The sequence below is a fragment of the Ranitomeya variabilis genome, chromosome 5 (genome assembly GCF_051348905.1).
Source record: "Ranitomeya variabilis isolate aRanVar5 chromosome 5, aRanVar5.hap1, whole genome shotgun sequence".
Lineage (NCBI taxonomy): Eukaryota > Metazoa > Chordata > Amphibia > Anura > Dendrobatidae > Ranitomeya > Ranitomeya variabilis.
In genome coordinates this window covers 42,605,917-42,633,594 of record NC_135236.1, presented here as the reverse complement: position 1 = coordinate 42,633,594, position 27,678 = coordinate 42,605,917, and the positions used below count along the sequence as shown (strand labels likewise).

General features: G+C 43.3%; 1 protein-coding gene across 3 annotated transcripts; it reads right to left on the bottom strand.

Annotated features, from left to right (window-relative positions):
- Positions 1–1,118: 1,118 nt before the first annotated feature.
- On the bottom strand, positions 1,119–25,786 carry LOC143774296 (diacylglycerol O-acyltransferase 2-like). 3 transcript variants are annotated; one of them, XM_077261733.1, is made up of 8 exons: positions 25,654–25,786; positions 17,114–17,209; positions 16,600–16,707; positions 15,861–15,931; positions 14,746–14,950; positions 11,770–11,944; positions 10,103–10,305; positions 1,119–3,250 (listed from the first exon to the last, which is right to left on the bottom strand). In XM_077261733.1, exons 2-8 carry the CDS (start codon positions 17,184–17,186, stop codon positions 3,096–3,098), a joined length of 990 nt encoding a protein of 329 aa, XP_077117848.1. In that variant the 5' UTR covers positions 17,187–17,209; positions 25,654–25,786; the 3' UTR covers positions 1,119–3,095. The 3 variants fall into 3 exon arrangements, with proteins under 3 accessions (XP_077117848.1, XP_077117847.1, XP_077117846.1); XM_077261732.1 differs by having other exon boundaries at positions 2,382–3,250; positions 25,561–25,678; XM_077261731.1 differs by lacking the exon at positions 25,654–25,786 and having other exon boundaries at positions 2,382–3,250; positions 17,114–17,238.
- Positions 25,787–27,678: the final 1,892 nt, after the last annotated feature.

Sequence of the window (27,678 nt, the reverse complement as noted above, 5' to 3'; positions counted from 1 at the left end):
ATGACCTTGATGGGATATCTTGAAGGTTAGAGTTTAAAAGGGAGAAATAACTAATTTGATCTCTCTAGAAAAAAAAATTCTTACGTTACCTATGATCCATCTCGGAAAATTCTACCAATAAACCTTACAATCTCTCAGCCTTCAGGCTTAGATGTGTCCTCCTCACCTTTGCTCCCTTATCAAACTTCACCGTTTATCAATGTTGGCCTTTAATCCTGACTGATCCTTGTTTTCTTATCCACCACCAGCCGTTCTTAAAGACCTTGAGAACTTTCCTTGATTTGCTTACAAAGTTTTTCTCCTTTTACTACAATGTTTTCTTCAAGTCTCAGAACAAAGATAGTATGAATCCCATAAAAATAGACTTTGGTCAGTCCTACAAATCCATTATTTTTCTGATCTCTTCTTTTTGACACTTGTGAGTGGGACCTAAAACAAGCCTGTGTTACATAGAGATGTAGTCTATTTAGCAAAACATCCTATGATAATTTTGGCCAAAAATGTTACAACATATAGGTAAATTGTGTTACCAAGCCTTGTTGTCACTCCAAGAAAGGGAAGTGTACGCAGAAATGAATGGGTTGGTATCTTAGTGGATAGTTGACTAAGGTTGACTTGGCCACCAAAACCAAGTTAGAAGTAGGTCTTGACAAGGGCTCCATCGTGAAATCATGCTGAAGAACAAAATTTACTACCTCCTTTCTGTTTTTGGTGATTGAAGTCTTGAGATGTTTTGACTGGACCTTCAACGTGTCCCAGTCAAGGTTTGGGACACGTTGAAGGTCCAGTCAAGACATCTCAAGACTTTGATCACCAAAACAGAGAGGAAGTAGTCAATTTTGTTCTTCAAAATGATTTCACGATGGAGTCAAGGTTTGGGAAGATCACTACCTGACTCAATTTTAGGCAGCTTGAGCTGACAAAGCTGAGGTTCCATAAGCTACCTCACACATGACATGTCCCACTTCCATCCAATTACTCATGAGGGTTCAAGTTTTAGGCAGAGGGATTAGTTCTTAATCCAGAATCATAAATATCTTATTATTTCCTTTACCATTCATAGTGACTAAATCTGGAAGGATAGAAATGAGAATAATATGATCTGGAAGATTCTTCTTAGGTTCATATCATATATTTCGAGACACCCTTGAGACAAAAGACTAATTGTTGACTGAAATTAAAGGACCACGTGGTATATTTCAAATAGGGCCTGTGTGTATGTATACTGATTGACTATATACGTGGGCAGCTCAAAGTTGAGTGTAGGCCTTTTTTCTAACTCATCATCTTGGATTTCTGACTAGAGACTGCACTGATAGTAGAATCATCTCCAAAGACCAAAACTGACCTTATTGATATCTTGATTTTTTTCCGTCAAATATGACTTAAAAAAGTAACCATTTGTGATATGGTTTCAGAAGAAGAGGAGAATATGTCAGAAAGAATGGTTTGATGTCTTTGAAGTTCAATAACCAAAGTTGACTTGGCCACCTAAACCCAAAGTAGATGAAGGTCTTGGCCTGGACTCTGAGGCTTATGCTTTCATGTTGGGAAATTACATTGAAGAAAAAATTGACTAACTCCTTTCTGTTTTTTTGTGATTGGAGTCTTGAGATGTTCAAACTGGATCTTCAGCATTTTCCAGTTAAGGTTTGGGAAGGATACTATCTACCTCAACTTTAGATAACCTGAACTAACAAAACTGATGTCCTTCAACATGACATACCCCCCTTCCATCTGACAATTCATAAGGGTTCAAGGTTTAGAAAGAGGAGTTAGTTTGTAATCTAGAATCATAAAGACCATGTTATTCCCTTTTCCAAGCATAGTAACTAAATCTGGAAGGAATTGAAATGAGAATAATATGATCTGGAAGAAGCTTCTCAGATTCATAACATACATTTTCGAGACTTCCATGAGATCGAAGACCCAACTGTTGACTGAAATTAATGGACCACATGGTATATTTCAAATAGGGCGGTGGTGATTATCATTGGGTGGCTCAAAGCTGAGTGTGGTCCTCTTTTTCTAACTCATCAACTTGGTTTCTGATTTCCGACTCGGCTGAACTGTGCTGATGGCAAACTGTGGTAGAATCATCTTCAAAGATCAAAATTGACCTTATTTATGTAATTCCACAGCCATCTTTTGTGAAACCAACCCTATTCTTGATTTTTCAATCTAAAATGACTTAAAGATGTAACCCTTTGTGCTAAGGTTTTAGAAGAAGACTAATATATACGGGAAAGAATGGGTTGGCATCTTTGAGGTCCATTAAAACCAAAGATGACTTGGCCAACAAAACCTAAAGTAGATGTAGGACTAAGAGGCTGATATGTTTTCATGAAATCACGTTGAAACAAAAAGTTGACTACCACTTGACGGTAATAAAATAGGATAAAAAACTAATCACTTTTGAGCTGATGACAAATCTTCCTTGAAGACGTACAAAGATGGTTCTTGTCTACATTCAACCTGACAAAATTTTGTTAAACAGGAAAATGACCATGAAAATAAATTATTCTCCGTCTTTGTAATATTTTCAACTAATTTAAAATGGAAAACCAGATCTGAAATATGCTAATTTCAAGGAATTCTCCACATTAAGGCACAATTAAGAAGATTTTGATGTCTGCAAGAAGCTCTCAACTGGACAACTTGAGTTTTTTTTATAAAGTCCTCCTTGAAATAAGAGGGTTCTAAAAAAAGATTGGCGATTAATTCCTTTAGAACGTGCTGGGTCCATTAGAAGGGTGGCGCAAACTGTATGGAAAAGTTCTGTGTAGACCTACAACATTCCTGGCAGGACCACTCATACGACTGAACTTGTTCCTGGGCTTCATTTCTTATAAGTCTTTAGATAAGGTTAGGACCGGTCTCGGAATCAATCACTCACATCTTTTTATGGTTTTACACTTACAAGAAAATACAGGAAAATCTCACAGCTTGGTAGAAAGTCTGGAAGAAGCTGGATCACTACTCTTATTTCTCAATCTACAGTACTGGCACAAGGCGTCCTCCTGATCTCCGTGTTTACACTTCATGTCCATTTTAGGAAGTTTCGTTATTATCTTCCAATCCAAAAAGTTCAAAAGTCAGATGACTTTAAGACTGTCCGTGGCAGAAAGTCCACAAGAGACCTTGTACTCATTAAACAGTTCCTTCAGCCCCTCTATGTACAGTGCGTGATACTGATCCACTTCACTCTCCGACGGGACCGGACAGTGCGGGACTCGGATCGGTTTTCCGACTGTAATGAAATTGAGACAGTTAATAAACCAAAGGGTTAATTCAACTGTATATTCTAAAATAGGGGCAGTATTATAGTAGTTATATTCTTGTACATAGGGGCAGTATTATAGTAGTTATATTCTTGTACATAGGGGCAGTATTATAGTAGTTATATTCTGTACATAGGGGCAGTATTATAGTAGTTATATTCTGTACATAGGGGCAGTATTATAGTAGTTATATTCTTGTGCATAGGAGCAGTATTATAGTAGTTATATTCTGTACATAGGGGCAGTATTATAGTAGTTATATTCTGTACATAGGGGCAGTATTATAGTAGTTATATTCTTGTACATAGGAGGCAGTATTATAGTAGTTATATTCTTGTACATAGGAGCAGTATTATAGTAGTTATATTCTTGTACATAGGGGGCAGTATTATAGTAGTTATATTCTGTACATAGCAGCAATATTATAGTAGTTATATTCTTATACATAGGAGCAGTATTATAGTAGTTATATTCTTATACATAGGAGCAGTATTATAGTAGTTATATTCTTGTACATAGGAGCAGTATTATAGTAGTTATATTCTTGTACATAGGAGCAGTATTATAGTAGTTATAGCCTTGTACATAGGAGCAGTATTATAGTAGTTATATTCTTGTATATAGGGAGCAGTATTATAGTAGTTATATTCTTGTACATAGGGGCAGTATTATAGTAGTTATATTCTTCTACATAGAGGTAGTATTATAGTAGTTATATTATTTTACATAGGGGCAGTATTATAGTAGTTATATTCTTGTACATAGGAGCAGTATTATAGTAGTTATAATCTTGTACATAGGGGCAGTATTATAGTAGTTATATTCTTGTACACAGGAGCAGTATTATAGTAGTTATATTCTTGTACATAGTGGGCAGTATTATAGTAGTTATATTCTTGTACACAGGGTCAGTATTATAGTAGTTATATTCTTGTACATAGGGGGCAGTATTATAGTAGTTCTATTCTTGTACATAGGGGCAGTGTTATAGTAGTTATATTCTTGTACATAGGAGCAGTATTATAGTAGTTATATTCTTGTACATAGGAGCAGTATTATAGTAGTTATATTCTTGTACATAGGGGCAGTATTATAGTAGTTATATTCTAGTATATAGGAGCAGTATTATAGTAGTTATATTCTTGTACATAGGGGCAGTATTATAGTAGTTATATTCTTGTACATAGGGGCAGTAATATAGTAGTTATAATCTTGTACATAGGGAGCAGTATTATAGTAGTTATATTCTTGCACATAGGGGCAGTATTATAGTAGTTATATTCTTGTACATAGGGGCAGTATTATAGTAGTTATATTCTTGTACATAGGAGCAGTATTATAGTAGTTATATTCTTGTACATAGGGGCAGTATTATAGTAGTTATATTCTTGTACATAGGGACAGTATTATAGTAGTTATATTCTTGCACATAGGGGCAGTATTATAGTAGTTATATTCTTGTACATAGGAGCAGTATTATAGTAGTTATATTCTTGTACATAGGAGCAGTATTATAGTAGTTATATTCTTGTACATAGGGGCAGTATTATAGTAGTTATATTCTTGTACATAGGGGCAGTATTATAGTAGTTATATTCTTGTACATAGGAGCAGTATTATAGTAGTTATATTCTTGTACATAGGGGCAGTATTATAGTAGTTATATTCTTGTACATAGGGGACAGTATTATAGTAGTTATATTCTTGTACATAGGAGCAGTATTATAGTAGTTATAATCTTGTACATAGGGAGCAGTATTATAGTAGTTATATTCTTGCACATAGGGACAGTATTATAGTAGTTATATTCTTGTACATAGGAGCAGTATTATAGTAGTTATATTCTTGTACATAGGGGCAGTATTATAGTAGTTATAATCTTGTACATAGGGAGCAGTATTATAGTAGTTATATTCTTGCACATAGGGACAGTATTATAGTAGTTATATTCTTGTACATAGGGGCAGTATTATAGTAGTTATATTCTTGTACATAGGGGCAGTATTATAGTAGTTATATTCTTGCACATAGGAGCAGTATTATAGTAGTTATATTCTTGTACATAGGAGCAGTATTATAGTAGTTATATTCTTGTACATAGGAGCAGTATTATAGTAGTTATATTCTTGTACATAGGAGCAGTATTATAGTAGTTATAATCTTGTACATAGGGAGCAGTATTATAGTAGTTATATTCTTGCACATAGGGACAGTATTATAGTAGTTATATTCTTGTACATAGGGGCAGTATTATAGTAGTTATATTCTTGTACATAGGGGCAGTATTATAGTAGTTATATTCTTGCACATAGGAGCAGTATTATAGTAGTTATATTCTTGTACATAGGAGCAGTATTATAGTAGTTATATTCTTGTACATAGGAGCAGTATTATAGTAGTTATATTCTTGTACATAGGAGCAGTATTATAGTAGTTATAATCTTGTACATAGGGAGCAGTATTATAGTAGTTATATTCTTGCACATAGGAGCAGTATTATAGTAGTTATATTCTTGTACATAGGAGCAGTATTATAGTAGTTATATTCTTGTACACAGGGGCAGTATTATAGTAGTTATATTCTTGTACATAGGGGCAGTATTATAGTAGTTATATTCTTGCACATAGGAGCAGTATTACAGTAGTTATATTCTTGTACATAGGAGCAGTATTATAGTAGTTATATTCTTGTACATAGGAGCAGTATTATAGTAGTTATATTCTTGTACACAGGGGCAGTATTATAGTAGTTATATTCTTGTACATAGGGGCAGTATTATAGTAGTTATATTCTTGTACATAGGGGCAGTATTATAGTAGTTATATTCTTGCACATAGGAGCAGTATTACAGTAGTTATATTCTTGTACATAGGAGCAGTATTATAGTAGTTATATTCTTGTACATAGGAGCAGTATTATAGTAGTTATATTCTTGCACATAGGAGCAGTATTACAGTAGTTATATTCTTGTACATAGGAGCAGTATTATAGTAGTTATATTCTTGCACATAGGAGCAGTATTACAGTAGTTATATTCTTGTACATAGGAGCAGTATTATAGTAGTTATATTCTTGTACATAGGAGCAGTATTATAGTAGTTATATTCTTGCACATAGGAGCAGTATTACAGTAGTTATATTCTTGTACATAGGAGCAGTATTATAGTAGTTATATTCTTGTACATAGGAGCAGTATTATAGTAGTTATATTCTTGTACATAGGAGCAGTATTATAGTAGCTATATTCTTGTATACAGTGGGCAGTATTATAGTATAATGTTCACATGCTCAAGGTTATTAGTAATATTGGTAAAGACTAATGGCATTAGTATCTCTTTAAGATCATTTTGGGTAAGCCTATGCTCCTCTTGCCCCCACCTCTTCTATAGATAACGCTCCCACTCCCTATTCATTGTGGACCCTCATTATTATGATCATGTTCTCTCCCTTTTCTCCGGTGTCTGTATATTCCATCTGTCCCCCTCTCATTATAACAGATTTTCTCCCCCTCCGTCTCTCGCTGCCCCCTCCTTCTCCTCGGAGCCTCATCCTCTGTGTCCTCTGTGCTGTTCTCTTTGTGTTCCTTCCTTTTCTTCCTGTCCCCCTCCTCTGCCCGGCTGTGGTGCCCCCTCTCTGCTCTCCAGGGTTCGGGGCCCTCTCTCCTCTCCTCGCTCTCTATGCCTCTGTCCTCTATATCTCTCTGTGTTCTCAGGATCTCTGTAACCAGATGACTCAGAATCTGCATCTAATGTTACCATAACCTAGAATTACACCCCCTGCAGAGCATCTCACCCAGACACAATGTACAGCGGCCACTGCAGAGCATCTCACCCAGACATAATGTACAGAGACCACTGCAGAGCATCTCACCCAGACATAATGTACAGCGGCCACTGCAGAGCATCTCACCCAGACATAATGTACAGCGGCCACTGCAGAGCATCTCACCCAGACATAATGTACGGTGGCCACTGCAGAGCATCTCACCCAGTCATATTGTACGGCGGCCACTGCAGAGCATCTCACCCAGTCATGGCGGCCACTGCAGAGCATCTCACCCAGACACAATGTACAGCAGCCACTGCAGAGCATCTCACCCAGTCATAATGTACGGCGGCCACTGCAGAGCATCTCACCCAGACATAATGTACGGCGGCCACTGCAGAGCATCTCACCCAGTCATATTGTACGGCGGCCACTGCAGAGCATCTCACCCAGTCATGGCGGCCACTGCAGAGCATCTCACCCAGACACAATGTACAGCAGCCACTGCAGAGCATCTCACCCAGACATAATATACGGCGGCCACTGCAGAGCATCTCACCCAGTCATATTGTACGGCGGCCACTGCAGAGCATCTCACCCAGTCATGGCGGCCACTGCAGAGCATCTCACCCAGACACAATGTACAGCAGCCACTGCAGAGCATCTCACCCAGTCATAACGTACGGCGGCCACTGCAGAGCATCTCACCCAGACATAATGTACGGCGGCCACTGCAGAGCATCTCACCCAGTCATATTGTACGGCGGCCACTGCAGAGCATCTCACCCAGTCATGGCGGCCACTGCAGAGCATCTCACCCAGACACAATGTACAGCAGCCACTGCAGAGCATCTCACCCAGACATAATGTACAGCGGCCACTGCAGAGCATCTCACCCAGACATAATGTACAGCGGCCACTGCAGAGCATCTCACCCAGACATAATGTACAGCGGCCACTGCAGAGCGTCTCACCCAGACATAATGTACAGCGGCCACTGCAGAGCATCTCATCCAAACACAATGTACAGCGGCCACTGCAGAGCATCTCACCCAGTCATAATGTACAGCGGTCACTGCAGAGCATCTCATCCAGACATACTGTACAGCGGCCACTGCAGAGCATCTCACCCAGACATACTGTACAGCGGCCACTGCAGAGCATCTCACCCAGACATACTGTACAGCGGCCACTGCAGAGCATCTCTCCCAGACATACTGTACAGCGGCCACTGCAGAGCATCTCACCCAGACATACTGTACAGCGGCCACTGCAGAGCATCTCACCCAGACATACTGTACAGCGGCCACTGCAGAGCATCTCACCCAGACATACTGTACAGCGGTCACTGCAGAGCATCTCACCCAGACACAATGTACAGCGGCCACTGCAGAGCATCTCACCCAGACATAATGTACAGCGGCCACTGCAGAGCATCTCACCCAGAGATAATGTACAGCGGCCACTGCAGAGCGTCTCACCAGACATAATGTACAGCGGCCACTGCAGAGCATCTCACCCAGACATACTGTACAGCGGCCACTGCAGAGCATCTCACCCAGACATACTGTACAGCGGCCACTGCAGAGCATCTCACCCAGACATACTGTACAGCGGTCACTGCAGAGCATCTCACCCAGACACAATGTACAGCGGCCACTGCAGAGCATCTCACCCAGACATAATGTACAGCGGCCACTGCAGAGCATCTCACCCAGAGATAATGTACAGCGGCCACTGCAGAGCGTCTCACCAGACATAATGTACAGCGGCCACTGCAGAGCATCTCACCCAGACATAATGTACAGCGGCCACTGCAGAGCATCTCACCCAGACATAATGTACAGCGGCCCCTGGAGAGCATCTCACCCAGACATAATGTACAGTGGCCACTGCAGAGCATCTCACCCAGACATAATGTACAGCGGCCACTGCAGAGCATCTCATCCAGACATAATGTACAGCGGCCACTGCAGAGCATCTCATCCAGACATACTGTACAGCGGCCACTGCAGAGCATCTCACCCAGACATACTGTACAGCGGTCACTGCAGAGCATCTCACCCAGACATACTGTACAGCGGCCACTGCAGAGCATCTCACCCAGACACAATGTACAGAGGCCACTGCAGAGCATCTCACCCAGACACAATGTACAGCGGTCACTGCAGAGCATCTCACCCAGACATACTGTACAGCGGCCACTGCAGAGCATCTCACCCAGACACAATGTACAGCGGTCACTGCAGAGCATCTCACCCAGACACAATGTACAGCGGTCACTGCAGAGCATCTCACCCAGTCATAATGTACAGCGGCCACTGCAGAGCATCTCACCCAGACACAATGTACAGCGGCCACTGCAGAGCATCTCACCCAGACACAGTGTACAGCGGTCACTGCAGAGCGTCTCACCCAGACATACTGTACAGCGGTCACTGCAGAGCATCTCACCCAGACATAATGTACAGCGGCCACTGCAGAGCGTCTCACCCAGACATACTGTACAGCGGCCACTGCAGAGCATCTCACCCAGACATACTGTACAGCGGTCACTGCAGAGCATCTCACCCAGACATAATGTACAGCGGCCACTGCAGAGCATCTCACCCAGACATACTGTACAGCGGTCACTGCAGAGCATCTCACCCAGACACAATGTACAGCGGTCACTGCAGAGCGTCTCACCCAGACATAATGTACAGCGGCCACTGCAGAGCGTCTCACCCAGACATAATGTACAGCGGCCACTGCAGAGCATCGCACCCAGACATAATGTACAGCGGCCACTGCAGAGCATCTCACCCAGACACAATGTACAGCGGTCACTGCAGAGCATCTCACCCAGACACAATGTACAGCGGTCACTGCAGAGCATCTCACCCAGTCATAATGTACAGCGGCCACTGCAGAGCATCTCACCCAGACACAATGTACAGCGGCCAGGTAACAGTCGGAGGACATTATGGGGGTGGTTAGGAGGGTGCTGGTGTCAGGGAGCTCCTGATAGGGGCTCCATCTTTATCATGTTCTCTAATCACCGGCTGATACTCACCCACAGAGGTCAGGGGGCGCGGGAACGGATTGAGACCCCAGCTCGCCTCCCCAAACACTGCTGTCCCTTTAAATAGACAGGGGGCAAACCCCACATGTTTCTGGAACAGGAGCTGAAGTTTCCAGCCCCAGGAACCTGGGGACAAGCGCACTTGTTCATAGAGGTCGTTCTCTCCGAAGGAATAGACGGGAACCAGGTCCGCCCTGAAAGAAGAAGAGGCATCGCGGGTCACCGGAGGATCGCCCATGATGAAGAGCAGCGCCTCATTATATTACAGGGCTGCACAGATGTGGCCATATATCAGCTGAAGGGAAACCAGGAGAAGACAGATAAGAGAGTTACAAGCTCACCGAGGGATTCTCCGTTAACTCATTCTGCAGCCTGACTACAGAAGAACACTCTTCATCAAACCCAATTTACAACTTTCTAGAAAAAAAACTAAGAAATGTAAAACATTTCACTACTGAGTGCCTCCAAAAACTAGTGCCTAGAAGAACTGAGGCCTAAGGGGTAAGGTTTCACATGCCAGTGTAAGGAGACTTAGAGGGGACACGTTACCCCTTAGATCCCAGTCACAGGCCTCTCATTCTGATATATCAGACCTCTTGCTTTGCTCTGATGAGGGGCAAACATCCCGCATTAAGTGTCTGCAATTAGAGATTCTGGTTTGACACTTCTCCAAAAGTCATATGGCAAGGCTCGTTAAAGTGTCGTTATTAACTTAGAGGATCTCTGCTTACAAAAGGTGGTGTCAGAGTTCTGTTCCTCTCAGAAGAAGCTATTAACATAATTTAATTTCCTAGAGAAGCATTGCGTGGCCTATAAGTCTCCTTACACGGCCTATAAGTCTCCTTACACTAGGATGTCACGCTCCACAAGGTGAAACGTCTCCCCCTAGACCCGTCAGAGACCTCTCACTCAGCCAACTCAGATCTCTTGCAATGCACTGATGAGTGGCAAATGCCCCGAAACACGTGTCTGCAAATTAAGATTCTGGTTTGGCTTTCATCCTAAGTCATGTGGCAAGGCTCGTTAAAGGGTCGATATTGACTTTAAGGATCGCTTATTCCAGAAGTTAGAGTTAGAATTTAAGTTTTCCTCTCTGAAGAGACTATTTGCATATTGAATTTCCCAAAGGAGCTTACCGTGGCCTATAAGTCTCCTTACACTGGCTTGTTAGCTATGTTACATGCCAGAAGCTTCTTTCTTTGCAGCATTTTTTCCACATTTATAAAACTTTCCCGCAGCACCATATATGACAGTGTAATGTGTGTTTGCACTTCCAACGAATACTGAGTTGATAAAGAGGGATCTAAACAGGGATCTCGATTTTTGTGATCTACCGAGAATGGTTACAAAAGTCTTTTCTTGCAAATTAAAGAACGTCTCTCATTCTGGAGGAGCCTGGCGGACTGTGTAATACTTTATTTCTCCAGTGGGGGTGCTGTAGGGGAATCTCACAGTTGCTGCCTGGTTTCTCCATTACTGGAGGTCAGTAGCAGGAAACCGTGTGATCAGTTGATCATTGGGGAATCCTGCAGACAAAAAGGGATTTCCAAAGCGGTCTACCCCTTTAACGATATTATATTTTTTTATCTATTAATTATAGCGGTGTTGTTTTTGTATTTTTGGCCACCCGCTACCCGGGAATTCTTCTTCGGACCTACCCATTCTCCAGGGCCAGTCTTACGAAGCCCTTCCGGTTGCTCAGGGTCACTGTGTGCTCCCCTGGACTGCTCTGCAGGGACTCGGCCGCCCCTCCGACCACGATGAAGACCGCGTTTCCGGTGCCGCAGCAGGACAGCAGGTATCGAAGGCTGTCTTTACTTACAGGGATGGTTCCTAGGTGAGAAAAGAGTGATGGAGCCTAGAAGAGACCACAACCCTTATAGCATACTTGTTACAGAAGGAATGACACCGGCTGTGTGTACTGTATAGGTGCACCGCGGTACAATAGTGCCCACACTGCACCCATAACAATAGATCGCCATCTGGTGTTCATTCACGGGACTTCGTTAGACAATTTACCTTATCTTGGAAATTGAACTCCAACCTTAAAGAGTAACCATGGTTTTATATACTTAGGCCGGGGTAAAAATATGAGAAATATGAGAAAATATCGCACACTCGGCCCAGTGTTAACCTATGGGGCAGCTCACATCGCCGTATTTTTTCTCAGGCGTATTCGCATGCTGCGATTATCACCGAGACTCGCCAATGCGAGCTAATGGGTGCGAGAAAAACTCAGACACCACACGGACCATCAGTGTGACTTGTGAGACATACGCACACGTTTTCCTCATTTCAGCCCATTCAGCCATTAATTTCAATGAGGGAAAAGCCAGTGAGAAATGTAAAGCCGTACGGATGTCATAGGGATACATGGGTGCGAGGAAATCACATGATCGCATTGTAAACGCATTACACACGGACGACCATACGGAGAACATTGTGCGACTCTCGGCAGGGAGACTCGCACCGAATTTCCATACTTTTACTGTAGTGTGACCCCGGCCTTATTCCATAAATCAACAGGCACATGGAAATAAGAGAGTGTGTAACATATCAGAGGAATCGGCTGTCCCCTCCTGGACGCATCGCTCATATTCCAAATTCTCATCTCACTGGTAAAATGCATTGTCTTTCCCATTACTGTGATCGGAGAGGATAGTTGGTGCTCAGAAAATTCCAGGGAGAACAGTAATCATCAGCTCAGGTGAACTTACAGTGGAACAACTGTGTCTGCCTCTAGCCCCTCCCCCTCTGTATGTGTCTGCCTCTAGCCCCTCCCCCTCTGTATGTGTCTGCCTCTAGCCCCTCCCCCTCTGTATGTGTCTGCCTCTAGCCCCTCCCCCTCTGCATGTGTCTGCCTATAGCTCCTCCCCCTCTGTATGTGTCTGCCTCTAGCCCCTCCCCCTCTGTATGTGTCTGCCTCTAGCTCCTCCCCCTCTCTATGTGTCTGCCTCTAGCTCCTCCCCCTCTGTATGTGTCTGCCTCTAGCTCCTCCCCCTCTGTATGTGTCTGCCTCTAGCTCCTCCCCCTCTGTATGTCTGTGTCTGACTCTAGTTCCTCCACTCCATGTCTGTATCTGGCTCTTGCTCCCCCTTTCCTTTCTCTCCTTTCTTTCCTCTTCTTTCGTTTCCTTTCTCTCTTCTCCTTTGCTTCCTATCCTTTCCTTTCCTCCCTTTCCTTCATCTCCTCTCCTTTCCTTTCTCTCCTCTCCTTCCCTTCCTCTCCTTTTTCCCTTCCTCTCCTCTTTCCCTTCCTCTCCTCTCCTTTCCTTCCTTTCCTTCCCTTCCTCTCCTTTCCTTCCTCTCCTCTCCTTTCCTTCCTCTCTTTTCCTTCCTCTCCTTTCCTTCCTCTTCTCTCCTCTCCTTCCCTTCCTCTCCTTTCCTTCCTCTCCTTTCCTTCCCTTCCTCTCCTTTCCTTCCTCTCCTCTCCTTTCCTTTCCTTCCTTTTCTCTCCTCTCCTCTCCTTCCTCTCCTCTCCTTTCCTTCCTCTCCTTTCCTTCCTCTCCTTTCCTTCCTCTCCTTTCCTTCCTCTTCTTTCTTTCCTCTCCTTTCCTTCCTTTCCTTCCTTTCCTTCCCTTCCTCTCCTCTCTTTTCCTTCCTCTCCTCTCCTTTCCTTCCTCTACTTTCTTTCCTCTCCTTTCCTTCCTCTCCTTTCCTCTCCTTTTCTTCCTCTCCTTTCCTTCCTCTCCTTTCCTTCCTCTCCTCTCCTTTCTCTCCTCTCCTTCCTTTCCTTCCTCTCCTCTCCTTCCTCTCCTTTCCTTCCTTTTCTCTCCTCTCCTTCCTCTCCTCTCCTTTCCTTCCTCTCCTCTCCTTTCCTTCCTCTCCTTTCCTTCCTCTCCTTTCTTTCCTCTCCTTTCCTTCCTTTCCTTCCCTTCCTCTCCTCTCCTTTCCTTCCTCTCCTCTCCTTCCTCTCCTTTCCTTCCTCTCCTCTCCTTCCTCTCCTTTCCTTCCTCTCCTTTCTTTCCTCTCCTTTCCTTCCTCTCCTTTCCTTCCCGTCCTCTCCTTCCCTTTCTCTCCTTTCCTTCCTGTCCTCTCCTTTCTCTCCTTTCCTTCCTCTCCTTCCTTCCTTTCCTTCCTCTCCTTCCTCTCCTTTCTATCGTCTCCTTTCCTTCCTTTCCTTCCCTTCTTCTCCTCTCCTTTCCTTCCTCTCCTCTCGTTCCTTCCTCTCCTTCCCTTCCTCTCCTTCCCTTTCTCTCCTCTCCTTTCTCTCCTTTCCTTCCCTTTCTCTCCTCTCCTTTCTCTCCTCTCCTTCCTCTCCTCTCCTTCCTCTCCTCTCCTACCTCTCCTCTCCTACCTCTCCTCTCCTTCCTCTCCTCTCCTTCCTCTCCTCTCCTACCTCTCCTCTCCTTCCTCTCCTTTCCTTTCCTTCCCTTCCTCTCCTCTCCTTCCCTTCCTCTCCTCTCCTCTCCTTTCCTTCCTCTCCTCTCCTTCCTGGAGGAGGCAGCAGCCGATCTCCCTGATGAGATTTATTACACAGTTTGTTATTTATATGTCCGCTGTTCATTTCTGGTATAAAAGTTAAAGCAATGGATCCACTTTCAGTGCAAAAACACAGTTGAAAAATGCTACAGAGAGCAACCGAAGCCGTATAGATCTGGTAGATTTAGTTCTTGTCACCTCCGGGCTTCTCACCTGCCGACATGATGTAGTCACGGTATATAGGCAACCTGAAGAGCCCGGCCAGAATAGACAGCCATGGGCGGACTCCCGGATACATCTCCGAGAAGCCGGTGGCCTCAGTAGCAAAGTTACAGAAGGACGAAGCTGAAAAGATTCCATGGGGGTGACACCCCAGCACGTAGTTCTTGTCGGGGCTGAGCGGAGCTGCCTGAACGAGCTGTTAGGGTACAAAACAACAAAGCGCCATAAAAGCATAAATGAGCTGATAAGTTAAAACATCATACTAGAAACTGTAGTCTATTGGGGTGAAACCGGTGTGGGAAGCCTATTTGCTTTTGCAATGGTAGATAAAGGGCTAGAACATCAAAGTTAATCTTTGGCCTGGACAAAGGATATTTCGGCCACAGCTTTGCTTAGTTTTGCCAGAATTGATTGGATCTAAAGTTGACTTGGACCAACTAATTTTTCAATATATCCTGGTGCACTAATAGAAGTGTCATGATGACTGCATCCTACATGGCAGGACATATGGGCAACACAGAGAAACTTCCCTGTTCAAAACCCCTTCTAGGAGTGAAGACATGCTAAGAATGAGGGTCTCCAGAGCTGGAGGACTCACGACAACCATCCATGTGGTCGTCTATTCCATTATCTGGTTAATGCACAAAAAATAATGGCAGCCCATATCGGTCTTCTCTGCCAACATCGACTGATTGGCCCCGGGTCTGTATTTAAGAGATTATGTTTGACCTTGAAAACGTTTTGAGATCAGATAACAGGAGGATTGAAAAACACAAAACTGTGGAAATGAAGATTGACATTGTTGAATTTAGCTCGAAACACATACGGACAGAATGAAGTTCGCTCTTAATTTTGGATGTACAGCAGAAAAAGAAGACCCAAGTCATCGAGAAAGATGATCCAGATCAGAAGAGATGAAGGCACAGGTGAAAGAGGCAATCACCAAGATCATGAACAAAACAGAACACAGGACATTGCGGAGAAACTCCTTCCTCACCAAGAGGAGATCCCTTCTTGGCGGCATCTAATGATGATACTACTTGAAATATGCCAAAATGGTATACAAAATATTAGATTTGCTGCATTGTGTGTAGCATTGAGGTTACCTTTATGGGGAAGTAATCTCTGAAATGCTTCCAGATTGTCCATCTCCTCACCCATTCTATTCTACGACCACCTGTCAGGAAAGACAATGTAGAATAGAGAAATGCAAAAAATGGTCCAAAATAATGTTTGTCTCAATGCTGGATGTGATCGAGATTGAACTGGCCCATTAAAATGACAGAGCATCATCCAGTGGCACTGACATGATAATGGACCTCAAAGGTCCAGCAGAACACTACTCCTTTTGGAGGTGTTTTTGGCACCAGCCATTTACCTCTAGGGTCTATTTCTTATTAAATGATCTCATATAGCCTATTGGTGGACTTACAATGTCTATACACATGTTCTGTTTGGATGGAGGTTAGGTCCTCATTATCATCTCTGGTAGCCTAAGGAGCCCAAGTCCAACACTGGATCTAACAAAAATTTTGGAGATCACATGACACATTCCTATGGCTTCCTATGTTCTGTGGTGATGTAAGACTGTTGTGTCCCATCATAGAGTTTAGTGTTGGTTCCAGAAACCCCTGAAGATATTGAAGCCTTGATCATTTAGACTGAAAATTGGATAGGTTTACAATAAAATTTGGGTCATTCTTATTGCCACAATTCCAGTTTGAGGAATTAGTGATGATCCTATTAATCATTTTTTCATTCTTTCCTAAGATGCCCATGGTATTTTTCTTTTATGTGAGATTCGTAAAAATTCAGTCCACGTGGTAAAGTTTATTAAGTCCATACCTTTCACTGGAGTGTCCCAATCGATTAGCAGCCAAGAGAAATACACCACAGGTATTATCCAGAAGGAGGTGAACACCAAGTACACTAAGAAGATGGTGAAAAATATCCCTGAAAGGAGACAAAATACATTCGTAAAGACTAATGTGGCATGAAAGTATCTGTACGTATAACATCTACTATCGAAAAAGATCCTGGAAAATTGGACCACAGATGTGGGGGAGTGTGTTGATCTTGTAGGGTGCAGTAACTGGTCCTTTGACATAATTTGAGGCATTAGTGGAGCGGTAGTTCCCACAGTAGCACCAACCTCTGGAGAGATTGAGGTCTTGAAAGCATAGCGTTGTCCAGAACAGAGGCTTATTACGTCTCGTTTCCACACCTCACAATAATCCATGCATGCAATGTATGTTCAGATCAGTCTGGACTCATTTCTAGGTTAGATTGTGGTCATGTCCAGTGAATTTTCCAGACTGATAAACACAGTATTATTAACTCTAATTTCCCTTCCACTCACCCATCAGAAGAAACGTCAACACCCACTGGAAAACGCTAATGGAAAGGACATGCTTTCTCACGGAGTCATCCATCCTGGGCCTCGTACTTGTGTGACCTGCCGATGGAAGCACAAGCCATAACATTGGTTGCCCACATTTAGGAAGATGGTTCAGCCATGGATCTCAGGAATAATGGTCTCCTTGCTTTATACCCCTCCCTCCCACCCTTTAGACTCTCATCACTTTGTCATTGGCATTTGTAACCCAACTTGGGCTGCCGTGGATGATGCCATTAATCAGACTTGAACTGATATTTTCCCTTCAACCACATAAGTTTTGGAGTCAAGGGAAATGAGCGTTGTATATCTTATTTCGAAGATAGTATACAGCTTGAGATCTACATAGACTCAAGACCCAACCGGAGAGTTGATAGATCTGGCCAACTCTGCTACCTACATGGATGTTACTAACGGATGAAGGACTCATGATTATTTTTTAACTGACTGGTTCCATATTGGAAAATTCCTTAGATATAATGGTGTGTTTGCACTTTCATAACTGCTTTCAGTTGATAGAAGATGTTCCCAAGTAGGAGGAACCACCAGGAGGAAATGACTCAATAGCATATAATGATGAAGAATGATGGGTTTATGACTTAAAATTTTAGAAGAAAAGGTTCTATAGGAAAAACTCTCCACCTGGCACTGGTTCATAACTTTGGTACCCTGTTATAAGAAGACATAGCGCTTCTACTCTCTGACAGAGTGAGGAGTAACATAAGCCCTCCTTAAGTTACTCATTTTTGGATGTGTCAGTGGATGTGGGGTTTATGTTGGGTTTTCTACCTATCTGTAAAACATTCCTGAAATGATAAGTAATTGCTTTCATCGGCTATCAAATATACATCTATTTATTGGAGGCGGAATATAATATCCCAAGGACCAAATCATAGGGAGCCCTCAAGTGACTAATCCTCTGAGGCCTCAACCACCCAGACTTCCTTCCCAGGTCAGTGCTTTTTATCCCAAATCTTAGTATATCCATACAACTGAAGGCCAAAGTGGATTGTAGATCTTTGCAAAGATTGCTTTGGGATTTCTCTAGTACCTCCACATGTTAGAAAGATGTGGATCCTATGATGACTGCCAGATAGCCTAACCAGCCTAAAATAGGTGAGGTCTAAGAGAATTACTTAGATGAGAGAAGATCTTGGGTATGTGTTCTCTCCTAGATGTGGCTACCATGAATAGTTAGATGGGCTGTGGGTCCCATGAATTTAAACCTGACCATCTATTACTCTGTCAATATAGGTACATCTAGGGCAAACCTCTGGTGTTTATATGTCCTCTGCAAGCATGGGCAGTATGGCTTCCCTACAGTTGGCATGACAAATGAAGTGGGTGGTGACCACTCCCACAATCCTTTAAATAGACACCTGATGCATTAGCTGACTATTGGTGATAGAGCAATCTATGTTGACCAAGCCTGGAGTAAGGAGCTCTCTGGCTGCAGTGGTGAATCAGCTGGTTTCATGGAGTTAGTCCGGGAGCCTTTCTTCAGTTGTGCGGTGCTTTGCTGCAGAGAAAATTGTTAAGCTAAGTTTTGTGTTTTCTCCTTGTCTGTCTTGTGTTTGTCACTGTCTCCTGTGTTGTACTATCTGCAGTGGTGAGTCTAGCACCCTTGCCAGCCATTGCACTAGCCATGGCAGTGAGAAATGACAGCGAGGGACTAGGTTCCTGACGGCAGCGGGGGGAAGGACCCGCTTAGGGTGTTAGGGGAGTGCAGGGACAGGCTCAGGTTGCAACTCAGGAGGTGTCCATCCCACATTCCCCATCGGTAGGGCCTTCCTCTCCCCATTTCCATCCCATTGGGTGTGTGTTGTTTTGTCCGCTTTCTGACCCCCTGTTGGGTCGTTACAGTCCGTGACATTATCATCGACCAGGACTTTTTTCCGGTGAACCGATGACTCAAGCACAGGCTTTTGCTCAGCTGATCCAGACCCTCACAGATGAGGTTAAGGAACTGCGGTGTCAGGTTGTGCAGCAGCTTCAGCAGGTGTCGGGTTCTGGGTCTTGGCTCATGTCCAGGCTCAACCGGAACCCAAGATATCTCTCCCTGTCAGGTTCTCTGGAGGGAGAAATAACTTATTGTTTTTTAAGGAGGCCTGTAAGCTATAATTCAGGCTATGCCCTCATTCTTCAGGGAGTGAGGAACAGCGTGTGGGGATTATAGTTTCCCTTCTCAAGGGTGATCCCCAATCCTGGGCCTTCTCTCTGCTAGCCAATTAACCATCTTTGCGGTCGGAGGATGAGTTTTTTGTGGCATTAGTGCTTGTGTATGGGGATCCTGAAGGTGTCTCCCTAGTCTAGACTCCGTAAAATCAAGCAGGGGGACCGGCTGGCTGAGGAGTACTGCTCAGAGTTTAGGAGATGGGCCACTGATATGCAGTAGAATGACCCTGTTCTTAGGAGTCATTTCTGTCAGGGTCTGTCAGCTAGGCTACAGGATGCTCTGGTGCAGTATGCTACTCCTGGATCATTGGAAGCCGCCATGGCCCTTGCTATCCGGGTGGATAGACATCTTAGGGAGTGACATACATCGAATCTGCCCCCTGTTGCTCTTTCTAGGAAGGAGGACATACTGGTGCAGATGGACAAATCTATGCAGGTGGGAGGAGTCTCTTCTCAAACAGGCTTGCCTGCGGTTCGCCGTGGGATTGGGGCATGTTTCTACTGTGGTTTTGCAGGTCATAACATTAATGTCTGCCCATCTCGTGCCAAAGTTGGTACTTCATCTCCAAAGCCGCGTTCCCCTGGTCATGTGGAGGGAAGCAACCAGGGTGTGTATATTTCCTCGACCTTTTCGTCTCAGTTTACCAATCCTGCTGAAGTGGTGGTTGGCGGGGTTACTGAGACTGTACAGGTGCTTGTGGATAGTGGCGCTAGAGTCAATTTGGTGGATTCCCTCTTTGTTCAGACCCATGGTCTGATGGGTAGGACTCTCGCGAGACCCATTAGTGTTCAGGCAATTGACTGTCCACCTCAACCAGGGGAGGGTGACCCAAGTCGTAGATAATATAAATCTGCATATAGGGACTCGTCATGAAGAATACCTGTCGTGCTACGTCTTGGAGTGTACATCAACTCCCATTTTCTTAGGCCTTCCTCGTTGAAGAGACACAACCTGGTCAATAATTGGCGGTCCAGGGAAGCAGTCAGCTGGGACCAGTCGTGTAAGGACTGCTTCCTGGGAGCTACGATCTCTGCCGTCTTTCTCCAACCTGCCCCTTCTTCTCCGGTGGGGGCAGCTGAGGTGCTGCCAGGGAGTAGGGGCAAGACTCAACCCTCACCACAAGTAAACCCTGAGTCTCGGGTTCCTCTTAGAAGGAGGGGTCAGGGGAGGGGGTGGTTCCTTCTGTATGTAATGAAGGTAAGAGTTTGGTGACACAGGGGGACGCCTCTGCTGTCGGTTCCTCAAAGAGTTCACCATCCTTTGGAAAACGCATGCATGGAAATAAACGTGCAGGTTCGGACCTGTGTAAATGAGTACATGTGGGTGTCCACCAAAACATCAGGTGGAAGTATGATTCAGGGACCTGGAGTTCTAGGGTAATCGGGCCATATTGGGTGTCGACTATTCTCAGCCCGGGGACTTTCCAGCTGGAGATAACCCCAGTAATGCACGTTCACAATGTATTCCACAGGTCAGTGCTCTGGAGATTTGTTGCGCCTCTGGAGCCTACGTTATTGCCATCTCCATTGGGCTGCGTTTGCAGTAAACATGAAGATCAGGTGACTGCAGAGGTGAACACTAGTGGATCGAGGCATCCTCATCGTACGTCGTTTCCGGTGAGGTCCTGTGTTAAGGGTCCTGAGGCCTCTCATTGAAATGGGAGTACTGTCACGATCCATTTTTGGATGTGTGGCAGCTCTGGTTCCACTATGATTTAAATGTAGCTTTTTTTCCTTTCAGGCTATGTGGGGTTAATGTCAGTTTCCCTCGCTGGCAGTGTACTGCAATTGCAGAGTTGCAGGGTCAGCTGATGTGGGTGGTGACCACTCCCACCATCTTTTAAATAGTCGCCTGATGCATCAGCTGACTGTCTGTGATGGAGCAATCTATGTTGACCAAGCCTGGAGTAAGGAGCTCACTGGCTGCAGTGGTGAATCAGCTGATTTCGTGGAGTTAGTCCAGGTGCCTTTCTTCTGCTGTGCGGTGCTTTGCAGCAGAGAAAGTTGTTAAGCTAAGTTTGATGTGTTTTCCTTGTCTATCTCATGTTTTCACTGCCTCCTGTGTTGTACCATCTGCAATGGTGAGGGTAGCGCCCCTACCAGCCATTGCACTAGCCAGAGCAGTGCGAGGTGACAGCGAGAGATGAGGTTTGTGATGGCGGTGGGGGGGGAGGACCCACTTAGGGCATTAGGGGAGTGCAGGGACAGGCTCAGGTTTGAGCTCAGGAGGTGTCCATCCCTCATTCTCTATCAGTAGGGCCTTTCTCTCCCCATTTCCATCCAGTTGTGCGTGTGTTGTGTCGTCTGCTTTCTGACCCCCTGTTGGGTCGTTACATTCCATCACTCGCGTACTAAATAGTATGTAAGATAAAACTAAATTAATTCTATGTCATCACCTGTATATACAGACGTCACCTGTACACGGCGATTATCACCTGTATATACAGACGTCACCTGTACACGGCGATTATCACCTGTATATACAGACATCACCTGTACACGGTGATTATCACCTGTATATACAGACGTCACCTGTACACAGTGATTATCACCTGTATATACAGACGTCACCTGTACACGGCGATTATCACCTGTATATACAGACGTCACCTGTACATGGTGATTATCACCTGTATATACAGACGTCACCTGTACACAGTGATTATCACCTGTATATACAGACGTCACCTGTACACGGTGATTATCACCTGTATATACAGACGTCACCTGTACACGGCAATTATCACCTGTATATACAGACATCACCTGTACACGGCGATTATCACCTGTATATACAGACGTCACCTGTACACGGCAATTATCACCTGTATATACAGACATCACCTGTACACGGCGATTATCACCTGTATATACAGACGTCACCTGTACACGGTGATTATCACCTGTATATACAGACGTCAACTGTACACGGCAATTATCACCTGTATATACAGACGTCACCTGTACACGGTGATTATCACCTGTATATACAGACGTCACCTGTACACGGCGATTATCACCTGTATATACAGACATCACCTGTACACGGCGATTATCACCTGTATATACAGACATCACCTGTACACGGCGATTATCACCTGTATATACAGACGTCACCTGTACACGGCAATTATCACCTGTATATACAGACGTCACCTGTACACGGCGATTATCACCTGTATATACAGACGTCACCTGTACACGGCGATTATCACCTGTATATACAGAAGTCACCTGTACACGGTGATTATCACCTGTATATACAGACGTCACCTGTACACGGTGATTATCACCTGTATATACAGACGTCACCTGTACACGGTGATTATCACCTGTATATACAGACGTCACCTGTACACGGCGATTATCACCTGTATATACAGACATCACCTGTACACGGCGATTATCACCTGTATATACAGACATCACCTGTACACGGCGATTATCACCTGTATATACAGACGTCACCTGTACACGGCAATTATCACCTGTATATACAGACGTCACCTGTACACGGCGATTATCACCTGTATATACAGACGTCACCTGTACACGGCGATTATCACCTGTATATACAGAAGTCACCTGTACACGGTGATTATCACCTGTATATACAGACGTCACCTGTACACGGTGATTATCACCTGTATATACAGACGTCACCTGTACACGGTGATTATCACCTGTATCTACAGACGTCACCTGTACACGGCAATTATCACCTGTATATACAGACATCACCTGTACACGGCGATTATCACCTGTATATACAGACGTCACCTGTACACGGCGATTATCACCTGTATATACAGACGTCACCTGTACACAGTGATTATCACCTGTATATACAGACGTCACCTGTACCCTGTACACGGGGATTATCACCTGTATATACAGACATCACCTGTACACGGCAATTATCACCTGTATATACAGACATCACCTGTACAAAGTGATTATCACCTATATACAGACATCACCTGGACACGGCGATTATCACCTGTATATACAGACATCACCTGTACATGGCAATTATCACCTGTATATACAGACATCACCTGTATACGGCGATTATCACCTGTATATACAGACATCACCTGTACACGGCGATTATCACCTGTATATACAGACGTCACCTGTACACAGTGATTATCACCTGTATATACAGACGTCACCTGTACACAGTGATTATCACCTGTATATACAGACGTCACCTGTACACGGCGATTATCACCTGTATATACAGACGTCACCTGTACATGGCGATTATCACCTGTATATATACAGACGTCACCTGTACACGGCGATTATCACCTGTATATACAGACGTCACCTGTACACGGCGATTATCACCTGTATATACAGACGTCACCTGTACACGGTGATTATCACCTGTATATACAGACGTCACCTGTACACGGTGATTATCACCTGTATATACAGACGTCACCTGTACACGGTGATTATCACCTGTATCTACAGACGTCACCTGTACACGGCAATTATCACCTGTATATACAGACATCACCTGTACACGGCGATTATCACCTGTATATACAGACGTCACCTGTACACGGCGATTATCACCTGTATATACAGACGTCACCTGTACACAGTGATTATCACCTGTATATACAGACGTCACCTGTACCCTGTACACGGTGATTATCACCTGTATATACAGACATCACCTGTACACGGCAATTATCACCTGTATATACAGACATCACCTGTACAAAGTGATTATCACCTATATACAGACATCACCTGGACACGGCGATTATCACCTGTATATACAGACATCACCTGTACATGGCGATTATCACCTGTATATACAGACATCACCTGTATACGGCGATTATCACCTGTATATACAGACATCACCTGTACACGGCGATTATCACCTGTATATACAGACGTCACCTGTACACAGTGATTATCACCTGTATATACAGACGTCACCTGTACACGGCGATTATCACCTGTATATACAGACGTCACCTGTACACGGTGATTATCACCTGTATATACAGACGTCACCTGTACACGGTGATTATCACCTGTATATACAGACGTCACCTGTACACGGTGATTATCACCTGTATATACAGACGTCACCTGTACACGGTGATTATCACCTGTATATACAGACGTCACCTGTACCCTGTACACGTTGATTATCACCTGTATATACAGACGTCACCTGCACACGGTGATTATCACCTGTATATACAGACATCACCAGTACACAGTGAGTATCACCTGTATATACAGACATCACCTGGACACAATTATCACCTGTATATACAGACATCACCTGTACACAGTGATTATCACCTGTATATACAGACATCACCTGGACACAATTATCACCTGTATATACAGACATCACCTGTACACAGTGATTATCACCTGTATATACAGACATCACCTGGACACGGTGATTATCACCTGTATATACAGACGTCACCTGTACACGGTGATTATCATCTGTAAATACAGACGTCACCTGTACACAGTGATTATCCCCAGTATATACAGACGTCACCTGTACACAGTGATTATCACCTGTATATACAGACGTCATCTGTACACAATTATTATCACCTGTATACTGTATACAGAAATCACCTGTACACGGTGATTATCACCTGTATCTACAGACGTCACCTGTGCACAATTATTATCACCTGTATATACAGACGTCACCTGTATACGGTGATTATCACCTGTATATACAGACGTCACCTGTACACGGTGATTATCACCTGTATATACAGACGTCACCTGCACACAGTGATTATCACCTGTATATACAGACATCACCTGTGCACGGTGATTATCACCTGTATATACAGACGTCACCTGCACACAGTGATTATCACCTGTAAATACAGACATCACCTGTGCACAATTATTATCACCTGTATATACAGACATCACCTGTGCACAATTATTATCCCCTGTATATACAGACATCACCTGGACACAGTGATTATCACCTGTATATACAGACGTCACCTGTGCACAATTATTATCATCTGTATATACAGATATCATTTGTATACAATTATTATCATCTGTATATACAGACATCACCTGTACACAATTATTATCACCTGTATATACAGACATCACCTGGACACAGTGATTATCACCTGTATATACAGACGTCACCTGTGCACAATTATTATCACCTGTATATACAGACATCACCTGTATACAATTATTATCACCTGTATATACAGACATCACCTGCGCCGGTCGCCGCCTCCTCTCTCCTGGGTGACGGTTGCCCGGGCCTTTGTATCTCCCAGCCGCCCTCTCACCTGTGCCCGTGTCAGTGCCCCCGGCGCTCTGCGTCCTGCATGATGTGATTACGGCAGCGCTGAGTGTGTATTGTGCCCTGCGGCGTCAGTCGCTCTCTCACTATCCGATGCTCTGAACTTTGCTCATGCTACTGATGCAACACAAGGACTGTGCCCGGGAACACCCTGAGATTTAACCCTTTCTTTACCACGACCACAGACATCTATATATCTCATATTTAACTCATTATCTGCCAGAGAGTCTCTGTTGGCCACTATTGCTTGTGGACCGCTGCTGCCAATCATGCATGACCTACAAGATCTGTTCCAAGCATTTCACACCGAATTGTAAATTTAAAGGGACACTACTGTTTGTCTCACTTTTCCATGTATTTGCATACAATCTATGCTTCTCTGTTATCAGCCATGTTATATTATGGAGCTCACTTCTGTGATTTGACCATTTTTAGGGTCAGTGGCCCTTTAAGACCCAGGTAGTCTTGGTGTTGATCCTTTATCTCTGTGGATGCAGCTTCCTCCTTGGGCCACAGTTTTCATTTTTGTCCTCTCATGTTTTCTTTGGATTTAAAGGCTGCACTATTGAACTCTGCCCGACACATGGCTCATATAATCTTTGGCCGTCTGCTCCCTGGTGATCACTGCAATATTGTGCCACAGATTACCGCAGGAATCCACTGCAGGGTCCTAAATTCTGCAATCACAATGGAAGAGCATTTTTATACTATCCTTCATTCTATATTGTGCCTTGTTTGGCGGCACTATTTAATGATTGCTATTTAGCATTTTTTTACTTAGACGGTGCTTTTGTGCATTGTATGGCGGTATTATTTGTTTACTTTTTTGTAGCATTTACATACTGCTATTTGTCTACTATATGGCGGCACTATTTAATTATTGGTTTTTGCCTTTTTTATTTATTTGTGCATTGTATGGCGGTATTATTTGTTTACTTTTTTGTAGTATTTCAATAGTGCTAATAGTGCACTATATGGCGCAACTATTTAATGATTTTTTTTAACTTATTTGTGCATTGTATCACTGTATTATTTGTTTACTTTTTTTAGTAGTATTTAGATACTGCTATTTGTGCACTATATGGCAGCAGTACTTAATGATTCTTTTTGCTTTTTTTACTTATTTGTGCATTGTATGGCAGTATTATTTGTTTTTAGTATTATGTGTGCAATGTATAGCAGTATTATTTCTTTTCTGTTTTTAGCATTATTTGTGCATTTTATGGCGGCATTCTTGGGTGAGTTTTTCAGTGTTATATTGTACAGTACTATTTTTTTCTATTATTTGGAAATTGATATTTGTGCATTGTTTGTCGGTATTGTATAATTACAGTTGCTTAGTATTTGCGTAGTGCTATTTGTGCATTGTATGGCAGTGTTATTTTGTTACTGCTTTTCAGTATTATTTGGACAGTGCTATGTTTGCATTGTTTGGCGGTATTTTATGATTACCATTGTTTAGTATTATTTGGGTAGTGCTAATAGTGCATTGTATGGCAGCATTATTTTGTTACTTTTTTTAGTATTATTTGGACAGTGCTATGAGTGCATTATGATGTGGTATTATTTCATTACTGTCTTTACTATTATTTATAGTAAACTAGGTAATGTTTTTTTTATTGCTATTGTTTAGCATTACATGGACAGTGGTATTATTTGCTTACTGTTTTCTAGAATTCAGTGGACAGTGTTTTTTGTGCATTGATTGGCGGTATTATTATTTTATTACTGTTTTTAGTATTTTGACAGTGTTATTAATTCAATATACGGTATTAAAATTTGATTACTATTTTTTACTTATTTAGACAGTCCTTATAACGCATTGTATTACAGTATTATTTAATTACTATTTTGGTATTATTTGTGCAGTGATACATCTGCATTATATGGCATCATTATGTCTTTACTATTTTCCAGCATTATTTGGATGGTGTTTTTTGTGCACTGTATGGCGGTATAATTTATTTATTGCTTTTATTAATATTTTGTCAGTGTTATTAATTTGTTATAT